Below are 16,074 nucleotides of genomic sequence, written 5' to 3'. Positions count from 1 at the left end.
AGAATATCTGATTTTTCCAGTTAAGAGTTTCAGTCACTGAGAGTTAGGTTAAAGTCTGATTCATTTTGTCTCAATCTGTTGTCATATAAAGTATTTCTACCTTTTTATTAAAATATTCTTTATTCAGTTTTGAAACTTTGTTTTTGAAGCAAATACTTGTTGTCATCTTATGAATTTTGTTACTATTTCCTAAAGATGAGTTAATACATGACAAAGTGGTTGAATGTGACTTTATATGCAGATAAATTATATTGACTGTAAAAATTATTTTAAAAATCTTATAAAGGAGGATTGGCGCAAATAGGCTTCATTCTTCTTCCTTGCAGTGATCAATCCTACGGCAGCCACTTCTTAATTAAAAATGATCTGCCAGCTTGATTGTTCCATTTCAGCACTGTAGAACATATGTGGAGCAATCTTGTAATTGCAGTCCCAGAACCATGAGTTTTTGAGGTGAAAGAGTGAATTAAATAGGGAGTTTCGTCTCTTCTTGGGAGTACTATAGCTTGTACACCTTCCTGACTTTTTTTTATTTATTTTTTTTAAAGGGGGGGAAATATGCTCCACTGAGTGTTCTGATTTTTTTTTGGAGTATGGTTTGAAAATATTTTTCTGCAATGAGAGGAATGGACATAAGCTCTATTTGTGGCTAATGACAATCCCACTCAAGTTGTCARACTACACAGTGAAGTTTGAACATCTTAATTCGATGTTAAACTACTTGGAATCTTTCCAAGTGGTGAGAGTGGTCACAATGCATTTTAAGCAACAAGTTATCTGTGTTGAAAATGCACAAAGGCTCTACTACATGCTTAAGGGTATTTTTGAAAGGCTTTGGAATGAAGTACCAGTATAGCTAATGGTACTAAAACTAGTGTTACTACTTAAATATGAAGTGAATGCATTTATAAATGCTTCTTTAAATCTTCTGAAGCTTTTCTTCATTGTAACAACCCCAAGATTTGAAGGAATGTATGCCAGCATAAAAGCAGTAATTTAAGTAAATACTTGACATTTAGACTCCCCATTAAAACAGAGTATTTTGCTTTTAATCATTTGTCAGATCTTTTGTTGAACTGTTTATTGTATCCATCTCTTCTGCCTAATTTTAAACAGATTCTTCTTTCAGTCCACTGAAATGAATTGCAATATTTCAATTATTTGCATGTATTCAAGTATTTCAATGTTAAGAGGCAAAAAGGATATTTATTAGAAAGGAATATGAGAAAGAAGAAATACAGTCATGATGGAAACTCAAGATTAATTTTTGCACACGTTTGTTTGTTAATGGCTAATAAATTATATTTAATGAAATTATTTATGATCAAGTGAATAAATATTAGGAACTTAACTGTTTTTATCACCTAAGGATAACTGTTAAAGACATTTAGAGGTATTTAAATACCTTACTAAGTTACTATTCCAATAAATTTGCTCAGTACAAGTACTTCCATTCTTAATGATAGAATTTAACCATCTTGCAATAGTGATATTTTTGTAGTATGAAACCTATGTTCATTTACTTACTCGTCAAGATTCCTTAATCAGGAACTCACAGAATTGCAGAATAATTCAGGGTTAGAAGCACCTCTGGAGATGGCCTAGTCCAATCTCACTGCTAAAAGCAAGGTCGGCTAGAGCAGGTTGCCCAGGGCTATGTCCAGTTGGCATTTGAATATGTCCAAGGATGGAGACTCCACAACCTCTGTGTGCAAGTTGTTCCTGTGTTCAATCACCCTTGCAGTAAAAGAAAAAAAGCTTTTTCTTGGACAGAATTTGCTGTGTTTGAATTTGTGCTCATTACTTCATGTCCTGTCACCGGGCACCATTGAGAAGAGTTTCGCTCAACCTTCTTAACTCCTCATCAAATTTTTATTTTGATTTATTTTGACATATTGATAAGACTTTGCTGGTCTTGTTTCAGTATGTTCATGTCTGTCTTGTACTGGGAAGCCCAGAAAATTTAAAATAAACAAACAAAAAACAAAACCAGTAGCAGTTGGGGCTGAAACACAAGGTGTTACTGATGYCCCCTCTGTCAAGAATGTACAGGTGCTCATCTTCATTCAGGCATCAGGACATGGCCTGGCTGTCCTTGCTGCCAGAGGCTCCCACTGGGTGACACAGTCACTGTATTGAGGTAGCCCATGTGACTGATGCCTTTAATCTTCAATTTGCAGTGAGCCAAGTTCCAAACCTTCACCAGCCTGTCCCAGCCACTGGAGAGATGATTGGGTGGCTGTTGTTTGGGGGAGGTGCACACATGACACTCAGTCTGTACGGCTCTTGTCCTGTAGCAGACGTGCAAGGTCTTCCAGCGCTTGATGGTCTTATTCCTGAAGCCTGAGATGATCTGGCAGTTGCCAGACAAGTAGGCCACGTTCAGCATGTCCTTAGTCTACCCAAAAAGCAGTGAGTAGTGGTGCCTGTGATGAGGTTCCAGAGATACAGGGTGCTGTCCTAGAAGTCTGAGAGAGCAAGCTGCTTGTCAGAGGAGATGACCATATTGCTGACAGAGTGTGCGTGGCCACACAAGGCTCGCTGCAGAATCCCGTAGTTGGACTTACCCTTAGTCAGCTTCCGCATCATGATGGTTTTGTCATGCAAGACAGAGAAGGTCCTGTCCAGGAACTGCAGGGTAGTGGCAGTCTGCATCACTCAGCCATCATGGCTTTTCAGGGCGCTGCACAGGCTTATTTGCTCTGACATGATGGGAACAGGGCAGGAGGATGGCAGCAGAACCAGTGGAGGCTTTGACCTAACTTGTCAAGCCACATGGAGAGATAGCAAGCAGAAGGAGAGAAAAGTGATTAAAATAGATATTATTTGAACATGCCATATATGCACAAAACAAATTTTTATTGAGTGGGAGGGTGGGGAGAAGTAAGTTGGAGATACTGTAAGGTACTTCTAAGATGCAATAGCCAGCATTCACACACCATTTTTTCAAATGGTATTATACTGATATTTCAGTCTTCACTGAAATGCTTGTGTGTGGCTTCTTCCTTTTAGTTACTCCTGTCTTAGCGTGAAGAAAGATGTGATTTGCCTACCTGTGTGCACACTGGTACATTACTAAAATGTATATGTTGACTGATTTAGAAGAATATGTATTTTTTAAGTTCTTGCTCAGATTTGAGTAAAGTGATATAGTAAGATGTAGAGTCTCAGCATTCCTTTAACATTAGWTATTTAGGGGCAACTTCTTGGATGTAACAAAGTAGTTTTTGCATTCCAAAGGTGGCTTCCAAATTACTTGTTACTTTAACACATGATGCTATACAATGTATTTTCATAGTGGAAGCTGTGTGGAATTGATATCACATCTTTAGTTGGTAACTCTATTCATTAATATTTGTGATTGTGCTTTTACAGACAATTGTGAATTTCTGATGAAAGTTCCTGTGCTTGTCTAAGCTCTGAACAAGTCTACTAATGACAGCATGCTTTCTGCATCAGTCYTAGGTCCCTAGCTTGTTTTAGCTCATTAAAGTATGCAAATCTTGAAAAGACATATAAGTTAACTCACTGTTCTGRACAAGATTTCCTAGATTTATATGTGCAACCATAGAGGACTTCTGCCATGTTGCTTCCCTCTGTTCGTTTTCTCTCCATCTTCCCATAACTTAATAAAAACTTAATTTCATATAACTTCATAAAAACATAAAAATAATGCAAAACACAGGACACTTCAAGTTCTGCAAATTTAGTCTTGTGTAATTCATTCTTTGGATTGGGGTCACTTTTAGTAGTCTGGAGAATGTTTCAGAACACTAATGTCCATTGCTGGGTTTTGCCTATAGTCTTTTGCTCAAGTGACCATCTACCTAGAAAATGTGAGCTACTAAGTATTCCTGTACTTCTGTAATATGAAGCTTCTTGATTTGAGCTCTAACTAGCATGCTTAGAAATAATTTCTATCTGTTTTTAAATGCAACTGCTTTTCTGCAGACTTTTGGAACCCTTATCTTTCTGTTGGCGTCCAAAGATGTTTTATGTTTCTTTTGTGACGTTAGTCCTAATTTGAGGCTTACCTGAAGACAATTCTTAYACTTGCTTCGCTACCTTGTGTGCTCTTATCATCATCTGTTGGTGCTAGCTGACCCATCAGTATATTGGAAAATTTTATTTGGTTAGCACTCTTATAGGTTGCATACAGTTGTTCTCAAGTACTTCTGGCAAGGGCTTAGTCTCCATTTAATCTGTTAATATCTTACTATCTGTATGAATGAACTTAGTATTTTTTAGTTGTATGGATAGTTGAGAGACATGATAAAAATATCTCAGTATCCAGAAAGCGCTACTGAAACACAGTTCATAGTTTGAAACCTAATTGTGTTTTGAGAATAAAATTCTATTCCTTAATTACAGTTTCATCAGTTTGTTGATCTAGTAAGCTTCTTAAAATTTGAACTGATAATTTTTTTTTTTTTTTTTTTTTTTTTTTTTTTTTTTTTTTTTTATTTTTTTTTATTTTTTGGTTTTTTTTTTTTTTTTTTTTTTTTTTTTTTTTTTTTTTTTTTTTTTTTTTTTTTAACTTGGCACAGAACAGGATAGCTACTTGGCAGATGTGTATCTTTCAGATAATAAATTAAATAGCACAGAGCATTCAGTTAGTCATACGGAAAATTATAGAAGGCTACATGCCTTGTAGAGTTTGCGGGTGACATTTAGGCCCCCTTTTTAGGTTCCTGAACAAATCTTAGCAAAGGATCCACTCAACCAATATAACGGATCCACTCAACCAATATAAACCAACTCAAAGTAAAGCTATGTTTCTTTTTATCCTTCTAGGTAGCTCAGGTGCATTTATAGGTAAAAATGTTGTGAAAATGTGTATCATTAAAGGACTATATTGAAGTTGAATCTTGCCAGATTTTTGTAACAATTAACTGGTGCGATACAATTCTTCTTTAAAAGAATATCTCTTATTTAACATCAGCAATACAATTCTACTAGCCAGAAAATTATTCCTGGGCTCAATGCCCCTTTATGGAACATAACTGAATTGCTCAGCTGTTAAGTCTCTGTTATCCCTTGGCTACATCACCAAGCTGCGAGGCCAGGTCTTCACATCATTCTAATGCATTTGCTTGTTGGAAATGTTTACCATAGGAGACAGACAATTTTAAAGATCTGAAAGCTGCTTTTTGTGGGAAAGTTGCTTTGACATTTCAGAACTTGTATGCTCTTTCTGTAGGCTTTCCTAAAAGATTTTTATGACACTTAATTCTATAACATGCGTTAAAGCTGTGAAAGAAAATAACTAATTTACGGTGTTACTGATAATGCATCTTTTGTTGCTGGGGAGTTGGTGCTGGGCAAGTAACTTATACTGCCTTGGTTCATGAAATCATGCTTCCTGTTTATACTGGAAAAATTTGAGTTGCAGGTGGATAAGTGTCATCTTCTCTAAAGATACTGTAGTTTTGGTTTCAGTGTTTTATGTCTGTCATGTGTGACACTGTCCCATTCCTTTACTTTCAAAAAATAGCACCAGCCAACAATGACTATTTTATACTTTGCGGTGTTAGCTAATAAACTGGAGAGCCACTGGAAGCAGAGCAGTGATTGTGTGTTTATAGTATGTTATTCCTCCTTCCCTTACAACTTTATGTCTACCCGTGTCATTCTGAGCCATGTTAATATACATGCTAGGTTTAACATTTGGATATTGAACACCTTTTCCAAGGCAGATGGTAAATCTAGAAGCAAAATCTAGGCTGACTTCTTCATGCTAAATGTTCTAGTTTGCTTAGTAGCCAGATAAGCCTCACAATGCATGTTGTTGACCTCAGATCAAATAGCAACCACATTTACTTTGGGTGTTTATGCTCTCACACGTGAGGCTAGGACCTGGTTGAAGGAGTTTTAGTTGCTGGTGATYTGTCTGCTTTTTTTTGGTATATATAGAAGCAAGTGTATAAATTGAACCTTGGTTCAGTTACAAAGGTTCGAGAGATTACAACTCATTCACATGTTCATGTATCTCACCTGTAAATTGTTCTAGTGAAAGCTTTTTGGATGTCTGGCATTCTTCCTTCAGTTGTTTCAAACTAATCTTTTAGCATTAAACTAGTTTCATTTCATAAGTATCCACCAACAAATTGAGATCCATTAGCTTTATGTATTTATCATGAAATGTATGCAGTGCTTCAGATTGAGCCCCTAGTTTATAAAGGGTACTCTTCTTTTGCTTGAATAAAGACAGCTGTTTAGCTTTTGTATGATAACTGACTTTCTTTTTCAGGAAAAACAATCCAGACTCATGGGATTTTTCCTAACTTTAACTTATTACAGTTAACACAAATTTTTGATTACTGATTTGGGTATTGAGGAGGGGGTAAAGGGAAAATAATGACACAAACAGTCAAGGGAAAAGACTTTCAACCCCTTCCCCAGGCTCAGCTTCTGTCAAACACCTCTCCTTCCCACTTCTTAATCCAGACTTCCCTTGTATTCACCATGCTCAGTCCATCTCAATTCATTTGGTGAGGCCATCTGTGGCGGTTGGGGTTGTGCGCCTGACAATTCCTTTCTGCCACTCCACTGTGCTTCCTGTTCATTTTTCTCTTTCCATCATGGGTAATTCATTGGTCACAGCCCCTTTGGACGGATGTCCTGCTGCAGCATCGGACCTCTGTGGCTCACAGCCCTTCACAGGTGTCCTTGCTGTGGAGTGGAGTGCCTCCTTCCAAGAGTGCATCTCCAGAGATGCCTCCTGTCCGTCTCCTCGGTTTTGCCTGTCTCCTGTGTTTCTCTTCACGTTTCCTGCCTTTCTTCTGCTTAAGTGACCACAACTCTTTCTTAATATGTATTCTTAATATATATTTGAGCAGAGGATTTGTCTGCCAAGTTGAGGTTTTGGCACATAGCAGCTTGTTTTTATTGGTTTTTTGAGCCAGCTGCAACTGGCTGTGAGTGGCACAGGGCAATACATGGTTGTATCCCACATCGGTCACGTCTGCAGCTCCCTGCTACCAAAACACTGCAGTTTATACTCAATTCACCTCTGAGCATAGTTATCATCTGTGGCTTAGCAAGCAATTCAAGTTATTCTTTGTAAGCAACTCCTTCCTCCCTCCTCTTCTCCCCTCACTGCCCCATAACTACTCAGAATCTGGTTCACTGATCTTAATCTTCTATACTTTTTAACTGTGTGTGGGGTTTTCAGGTGTTTTGTTTTAGGAGTCTTTTTATGTATGCAGGTAGTTGCAGAAACTTGTTATCTGTCTGAAATCACATGATCCAATCATTTTATCAAGGTTGGAGACCTTTTGGTTCTGGATCTTTGTAGTACTTTGATTTTTGCATATGCATGTAGTGATCATATGTAACCAAAGTTCATTAATGCTTGTTTTTTCACACGTCCACTTCTCTTTTTACAGAACATACTTCCCCCCCCACCTAGTTTGGAGCTTGTCTCTGTGTTTTCCGTATTTTCCCAAAACCTTTTCTCTTTCATGTCTTCCAAAAAAGCATTTTGCCCAGCTATTTTGGTGCAGTAGCTTCCAAACACTTTTACACATGGCAGATGTGCAGAGGTGTTTCTGACTATAGTGATTCTATTGTACTCTTCAACATTTTGCTGATGTAAAAAGCTGGATTGTGACTATGAGTCTTGACAATTTATGAAGTTACAAAATAAGTGCATTTTCTGTGTTTATTTGGAAAAAAGGCATAATACCCAGCTGAAAAGAGCTCAGCAGCAAAATCTGAACTATAAAGATACTGTGACGTGTCTCCTACATTCTGGAGTCTTAGTGAGAAATGAAACATTTGGCCAAGCACTGAACAGAATCAAATGATGCATCATCAACTATTCAAACAAATTATCCAATTGGTTCTTTTTTATTCAGGGATAAGGACCTCATGCTCCTGGAGACAGTGCTTATTTAATGGGACAGCTACACAATCACTGCACCACTGCTTGGCTTAGTAGGAAGATGGGACTGGAATAGCCAAGATTGCGGGGTGGAGGGAAGCACAACAAATTAAGACTTATAAATGGAACTTTCAAACTGACAATTTTGATCTTAAGTTGACCAAAGTTTACAAAGGATGGATGTAGCTTCTTACATTCCCATGTGGACAAGAAAAACAGGTTATCTGCAGTTAAGATTGCCAAACTTAGCCCGTGAATATGCCTAGTAACTTACCTTATGTGAATGACAACCATTTGGAATTAAACAGAAAGGAGCTGATGCCAGGAGATAGTCATGTAGGGCTCACCTAGGAAATGCAAGAGTACCCCTGCCCCTGAGGCTGTTGCCATCAGTTGAGTTAAAGCCCTCTCGTGGAATGGAGGGAGGACAGAAAGGAGGAGGCTGCCTGTGCCAAGTGGGCAGGCTACTGTCCTGGGCATGCAATACCCCCACCCTGGTTGCTTGCTGCCTAAAAGTAAATACTACACCTGTCATAAGGTTGTGAGAGCTGAAAAGCTTTGGGGAGATAGCAAAAACAGGAACAAGCTAGAATTTTACCAGGGAGAGAAAAATCCTTGTCTATGCTCCAATTTCAGACTTTCCAGTTCAGTTATTCTATATTAACCTCTAAAGGCACAGTACTCCATTAGTTTTATATTACCATATTTTTAATTGCTTATTTTCCTTCCTCTGAGCACTTTTTCCCCCCATGCAGGTTTGCCATTTGAAAATTTTTGTAATGTGAGAGGTTATATTGTAATCTGTACAAAGGAAAGTTCAAAAGTAGTAATTGCTCCAGACTTTTAACTCTGAACATCAGTCTCTTGATGTCATAGCCATTTGTTTCACTTGCAACAAATAATATGAATAATTTGACAACATGGGTTGAGAAATTTTGTCAATTTTGGCAATGGATACTAACCATATCTTTAATGTAGTAGCAACCAGGAAGATTGAAATCTCTAATGAAACCTAAGTAGAATTGTAAAGTGTCTTTGAATCTGAGCACTAGGAATAGAAAGAAAGATATATGGGAAATGATGAGGGGAAGCTGATACATGAAATGCGAGAACTTTGGGGAAGGTTTTGTCTAACTGCAGAAAGCACCTATGGGAAATACTGGCTGCAGGACTGAAAGAGTAGATGAAGCTAAACAGGACTAGGGTTAACATTAATTTGAACATAAGTTTCAAAGCTTTAGAAAAGCAGGAGAAAATATGGATATTTGGATTCTTATTTGCAGAAAGAGATAAATGTTGGAGGTCAGGGTGCAGAAATTAAGGCAGACAAGAATATAGAGGCATATAAATCTATGCAGAAAGCAGGATGGAAAGCGCAAGTGTCTGCAGGAGAGTACAAAGAGAACTGCTTGTACAACTTGAGAACTATAGGCCTGAGCTACAGAAACGTGTGCTGAGGTTGGAGGTAGCAAGAGGCAAAGGTTTAGGTTTAGAAGAAGATACTTCAGTAAAAGAATATTCTAAAAGCAATCCAATTTTTCATATATAATGCAATTGGAGAACAAAGAGCCACTCACTCCTTCAACAGAAGAGTCTTTAATGTGTATCTAATTTGAAGGCACATTTTGTCAGCTTAATATCTCTTAATGCCTTAAGAGACTGAGGTTAGATATAATAGGCTACCCTCTAGGTCATGACCATTGCTGTTGTGGTTGCACAGTCTAAAGTAGAGCTGTTCAAATCTCATTATTTAGACTTCAGGGTGATTACTTGTTAGGCAGTTCTTCCTTCATAAAACTTCCTGTTCCATAGAAATTTTTTTAAGCAGGCAGGAAAACAAAGTACTCTAGTATGGACAGTTTAGGATAAGCAAATAAAATCAAGTTCTGGGATTAGACTAACTGTGTTCTATTTCTGAGGTAATACCGGAAAAATATTTAGTCTCTTTTCAATAGTTTATGGCAAAACGAATAGAAAGACTACTTTCTCATTTATTTGAATACTTTATGGAATAGTTGCTCATAACTGAATCTCCTCCAATTTTGTAGGCATTTGGGATAGCTTCTGATGAAAACTTCGTTATCACCACAACAAACAGGAAGGAGGTTACAGAAGATAACTTCAGTAAGTATCGTGGATGGTGAAATAAATTACAGCTATCACATGTATTGATTGTAAAGATCACATGTTCATTATTTTTATTCTATTGTATTACATGCAATAATTAAATGGAAGTACAAATCCCATAATACTTTGTCAAGAATTGTTACAAAATTAACTTTCACAAAAAATTTTAACAATTGCTTGTTAGTATGATGACAGTTCTGCAAAGTATTTTTTTGCTTTCCATCACAAATTTCTATAAATAATGGGACAAATTGATAAATAAATAAGTCACCTGGAAGAACTTGCTTTATTGAGCTTAGAAGTGTGAAGAGACTTTAAAATAAACGTTGTTGCCCGGAAGCTGAGTAGTCAAAGAAAATTCCAAAGAAAATACAGAGATTATTATGTGAGGTTGTAACTGTACTGATTTTGAGAACAAAAGTTGTATGTAAGGATGAAGGGTCTTTACACAATGTACTTTGTTTCATCTTCATTGTAGGTGAACTTGTTCAAGATGGAGTTACTTTGTATCTGTTACAGTCAGTTGATCAAACGCTCCTTTCAGCAACAAAGGAACGAATTGACTTCCTGCCGCATTATGATACACTTGTCAAAAGTGGCATGTATGAGTATTATGCCAGTGAAGGGCAAAATCCTTTGCGTAAGTATTTGCCAAAAAATCTTGCATAAATGATGTTTATATGAATTTAATGTAGTTATGAATATTTTAAATTTTAATTGAAGCAGGTGAAAAATAGCCTTAACTGTGAAACAAAAATTTTGTTCTTTAAACACATTTTCTTAAAAGTGACTCAGTATTGCTATGTAAGATTCTGCATTTACAGATCSACAAATACACCTTTACATATATGCAAATACTTTTGTAAGAAATTTGGTTATTTTAGAAGTAACCAGACTTTGCTCTTAATGGCATCCACAGCCTAGTGGATGTCATCAAGACAGGTCAACATTAGGGTCATCAGGTTTTTTTGTATCTCCCGTACTTAAAATATATCTTGTGTTCAAATTTGATGAACAGCCTTTATATGAACTAACATAGAATTTTGTCTGCTCTTCCACCRGTGGTTCTACAGGGCTAACAGGAATACAAAAGACCAGGTTATTTAACCTACCAATGAGAGCAAATATTTCTTTAAAAAGATGCTGCTTTAGTTTTAACTTAATTGGTGTATTAAATATATAACTAGTATTTTTTAGTTAGCTTTTGATTTGTTTTATTGGAAAATTAATTTCTTTGTATAGCTTTTCAGAAAATTCTATCTATTCTATGATCACTTTTTAAGTAGGTATATCCTAGGTACTGCTTGCTCAAAATTGTCCAGAAAAAATACAAACATGGAGACTTGAGACACTGATGACAACCTATGTATGATAATCATTGCCTGGAGTAGCCATCCAAGGGCTTTTCAGGGAAAGGCTAGGAAATCTTGCAGATGCAAAACTAATGTAGCATTTTAAAATAATTTAGCTCAGAAGGGATCTCTAAAGGCCATGTAGTCTAACCCCTGCTCAAAGTAAGGCCAATTAGATCATGTTGCTGAGGGACTTGTCCAGGTGAGTTTTGCACATCTCTAAGGATAGAAATTTCAGAACCTATTTGGGCAGCCTGTTCCAATATTTGACCACTGTCATAGTTTAAAAACAAACAGAAACAACAAACCCACAACTCCTTTATCTGACAAATTTTCCATGTCCTAACTGTCCATTGCCTCTTGTCCTATCTCCATGCACCTCTGAAAAGCATCTGGCTTCATCTTCTTTATGTCCTCCAATCAGGTAGTTGCAATAAGATCTCCCTTAGTTTTTTTCTTCTTAAGCTTGAACTGTCCCTGTTGTCTTCGCGACTCCTTGTACGCCATGTGCTCCAGCCCCCTGACTGTCTGGGGGCATCCTCTGGATTACTTCAGTATTTTAGTATGTTTTCAGGAAAGCCAAAACTTGACACTATCGCAGTTTCACAAGCACTAAATAGAGAAGTGTCTACACTTGTTAATACAGCGCTGTATGTGGTTGGCTGCCTTAGCCACAGGAGCACGCTRCAGACTTAGGTTCAACTTGATGTCCACCAGGACCCTCAGACTGTTTTTCTGAAAGCTGCTTTAAACCCTGTCTATACTGTTGCATGGGCTTATTGCATCCATATGGCAGGACTTTCCATTTGCTTTTGTTGAACTTCATAAGATTTTTTCAGCCCATTCTTCCAGCCTGTCAGAGTCCTTCTGAGTGACAGTCCTGCCTTCCAATATATTGACCACTCTCCCTGTTTCGTTTTAACCCTGAACTTAATGAGAGTGCAGTCTATCCCAACACTTAGGCTGTTAATAGAGACATTAGTGTTATTGGTTCCTCTRTGGATCCATTGGGATGCTGCTAGTATCTGGCTGCCAGCTGAAACTTCGTAGTGCTGATCACAACCTTTTGAGTTTAGTGGCCCAGCCAATTTTCTACCCACTTTGTTATATTTACTTATCCAGCAATTTGGCTATAGTGATACTAGGGGAGACTATACCAAAGACCTTGCTTTTTATTTATAATGTATCATAACAACTTTATAACAGGGTATATAACATCCACTGCTCTCCTCTTGTCCACAGAGCCTTTCATCTCATTATAGCAGACAAGTAGATTGATCAGACGTGATTCAGCCTTGGTRAAGCTATGCTTGCTGTTTCCAGCCACCTTGTACTTCATGTGCTCAGAAATGGCTTCTGAGAGGATCTGCTCCGTAACCTTTCTAGAGTCTGTGGTTAGCCTTACCAGCTGGTACTGCCTGATATTTGCCATTTTATCAGTCATTAGAATGCTGCCCCAGTTGCCAAAGATGATAGAGAATGGTCTTGTAATGGCACCAGCCAGCTCCTTTAGTGCTCTTTGATGCATCCCATTTGGTCACATAAGTGTATGTGTATGCTCCCTATGTCTTCCTTTACTATGGGAGTTCCCACACACTCCRCTAGTCTTACTTTGTCTTTTCCATGCCTTTTGTCTCTAGGTCCCCTGCCACATTGATTAATTAGTAGACCARTGTTTATTGTAGCCTCCCTTTGGTACCAATATACTTACAGAAGCCGCTCTTACTACCTTTCACATACCTCACTAATTCCAACTCCAGCTGAGCGCTGGCTTTCCAGACTGCATCCCTGCACATTTGAGCAATGTCTCTGTATTCCTCTCAGGTAGCTTGTCCCTGCCTCCACCTATTGGCATTAGAGGTCAGTCAAAGTTTATTATTCATCACACTAGCCTTCTGCCATGCTCGCTTGACTTTGTGCACATTGGAATGGACTGCTGTTGTACTTTGAGGAAGTTGTACTTTGAGGAAGTTGTCCTTGAAGACCAACTAGCTGTCATGAGCCATCCAAGGCAGTCTTCAATGAGACTCTGCCAGACGGATTCCTTATATCCTCAAAGCTGCTTTCCTGGAGCCCAGGGCTGTAATTCTACTATTTATCTTGATCACTTCTCTCAGGATTTTAAACTCTACAGTCTTAACAGTTATTGCAGCAAAGACTGTATGCCACCTTTTCATCCTTCACAAACTTGGAAAAAATGTTAATAATAGAACCAGTAGAGCATGTCCCTGTTCATCTTGATGATCATCTGTATCAAAAATTTATCACTCCAGAGATCTCCTAGATTACTTGCTGTATTTCCCCTTCAGCAGATATTGGGATGATTAAGGTCCTCTAGCCAGGATCTGTGACCAAGACAGATCCAGCCATCTAAATAAGGCTTCACATTGGTCAGCCCTGTGAATCTTACCCATGAGATCTTGGCTGATTAGTATATAACTATCAGGGAGAACATAGAGCAGAGAAAATGTCTCAGCGTCAGGGCATTTTGTGTCCTACAACATTTGCACTTAAACACTATGTTTTTACCGAGGCTTCTGTAGAACTAGATTAATACAAGATACCAGCCATAATAACCAACAGTCCTGTCTATCTTTGACAGTCTCTTAAAATTTTGTCAAGGAATGCACCAGACCATCACTGGTTTCCCTTTTAATCCGAAATTCTTGACATTCATTCTATGTAATGCACAGTACGTAGTATCACTTTGAAAGGCAAAATAGGACATTACTCAAAATGTTGGGCTCTCTGCATAATTGTGATCACAGACATATGAACTAATCAGGTGATACCATATATCTAAAGCTAGGGTGGGGAAGATGTAGTTGGAGTTTGTCAGTTTTCCCATAAACTGAGTTGCTCAAGAAGATTGGCAACTACCGTCAGGTTTGACTTATGTGCAGTGTGCATCAACTCTTTTTTCACCTCTGGAAAAAATGGAGAATGGGCTGGGGAGAAGTATTTATATTTTTCTATGGTTTGCTTTGGTTAAAAACTTTTCTTGTTTTAAAAATATAGTACAAGTAGTGAGGTAGTTCAGAAAATTCTAAGCTATTAAAAATGCTTACCAAGGGCAAGAATTTAGGAGTAGGGGAACAACATAGAGAAGGGGTATGAAGTAAAGGARAGAGTATAGATCAACAAGTATAGTGGATGGATTAAGGTGGATTGTATTTGTCAAAATTGCATTCTCCTTTTCTTTATAGGCCAGTTATTTTTTCTTCACTCTACGCTGAAGGTTATTTATGCTAGTGTTATCAACAGTGAAGCTGTTTATTTGCAGTGCAGTATATAGCTGCACTAACTTGGCAAAAAGCATACTTCCTCATTGTATTTGTGCCAGTGTGATAGATCTTAAAGCTGACCAAGAGTAGCTGAAAAGGAAATGCTATGCCAAATCACACTGCTAGGTCTTGTGGCACATTTCAGTGACATGTTCTGTGGCTTATTGGGAGCTACGTATTATGAATACTAAGGCTATTCTAAAGTTAGATAAGCTATCTTAGGCTCCTCTGACCTCTAGCTGCTTGACTTGTCTGCTGATTTCATCTGTCAGATGTTTTTTAATAGCAAATGTTCTATATTGTTTCTTTTTTCACTACTGTGTTGGATTAAAGGGACTCTGAAGTTATTCTGTGTTATAAGTTGTATTTTTCCTGTACATTTCATGATTAAGGAGACCAGAAGAGAAAAAAGAACAAAACCAATAGAATGAAATACTTTTCTGTTGTGATTCTGTCAGCATTGAATTATTGTTTTATGAAATTAAAAAATAAATCAAGTACTTAGAGTAGCATTTGAATAACAGGTTTGTGCATTAAATGCAAGATGATGCATGGTCATCAAATCTCACAGGAACATTTCTTTTGTGTTTTTTATGTCTAGAAGACAAATTCTGATTCAGTTTTTTGTTCAAAAATATATTGTACATTTACAGAGTTACAGCTGTTTTTAACAAAATGGTAAATTCTTGAAAATCAAGAAATAGTGTATACTGATGATTGTAACTCTTCCATCATAAAGAAATTTTGACTGTACATAACACACACTGCACTCTAATGAACAGCACTGCAATCAAATGGTTGGGCAGAAGGAACTGTTAAATTTCATTAAATCTTTATGAATGTAAAGTGATTCAGTACTGCCCTTCCTGTGAGTGGTAAAACTGTCTGCACTTTCTGTAACAAGGTCAGGTCTTCCATCCAAGTGTGAAAATACTGCATTTTACAGTATAGTCTGAATGTTGAATATAGTAGCATCTTTGGCAGAGACTTACTGTGTTCCAGAAGGATTGAAACAGAAGGAAAGTGTGTCCATGAGAAAGGAAAAGACTTTGACCATGCCTAGCAATGTCTGTGGGTCTAGATGTCAAAGTTTCTTGACTACTTGCTGCAGTTAAAAACTTGCCGAAAATCTGTTTGGGTCCAGCTGGCAGTCACTCAGCAGCAGCATACATTTGCTGGTTTCTCTCCCCCAACAGTATTGCCCAAACACCTAACGAACGCTTGTTCATGGGTCAGAGACTGATTTGAACATAGAATTTCAACATTGTCTTTTTGATATTCATTGATTTCTTTAATAAGCTCACTGGAAGTGTTCCCTCTACCGTCTTACTGCTAAAACTGCTTGCTAGAGTGTTTTATATCATCATTCTCAGTAGAAGAGAGTGAATCATAGAATCATAGAATTGGTAAGGTTGGAAGGGACCTC

General features: G+C 37.6%; 1 protein-coding gene and 1 pseudogene across 2 annotated transcripts in view; one reads left to right on the top strand and one right to left on the bottom strand.

The window, feature by feature from the left end:
* Nucleotides 1-1,368: 1,368 nt before the first annotated feature.
* LOC146587603 (small ribosomal subunit protein RACK1 pseudogene) overlaps nt 1,369-16,074 on the bottom strand; it is an 88,087-nt pseudogene continuing 73,381 nt past the window's right edge. Inside the window, exon 6 of the transcript XR_014897612.1 lies at nt 1,369-2,758. The product of XR_014897612.1 is annotated as a small ribosomal subunit protein RACK1 pseudogene (transcript). The remainder of the gene's footprint in view (nt 2,759-16,074) is intronic.
* The window catches only part of SMCHD1 (structural maintenance of chromosomes flexible hinge domain containing 1), a 71,123-nt gene continuing 64,300 nt past the window's right edge, over nt 9,252-16,074 (top strand). The window contains exons 1-3 of the mRNA XM_085319278.1: nt 9,252-9,392; nt 9,934-10,009; nt 10,491-10,652. Coding sequence (XP_085175404.1) covers nt 9,252-9,392; nt 9,934-10,009; nt 10,491-10,652 — 379 coding nt within the window. The remainder of the gene's footprint in view (nt 9,393-9,933; nt 10,010-10,490; nt 10,653-16,074) is intronic.

This window comes from Rhea americana, unplaced genomic scaffold, assembly GCF_003343005.1.
Source record: "Rhea americana isolate MKP2758 unplaced genomic scaffold, rheAme1 scaffold_58, whole genome shotgun sequence".
In the NCBI taxonomy this organism is placed as follows: Eukaryota; Metazoa; Chordata; class Aves; order Rheiformes; family Rheidae; genus Rhea; species Rhea americana.
Note: the sequence above shows the minus strand (reverse complement) of the source record. Positions and strands in the feature narration are given on the sequence as shown.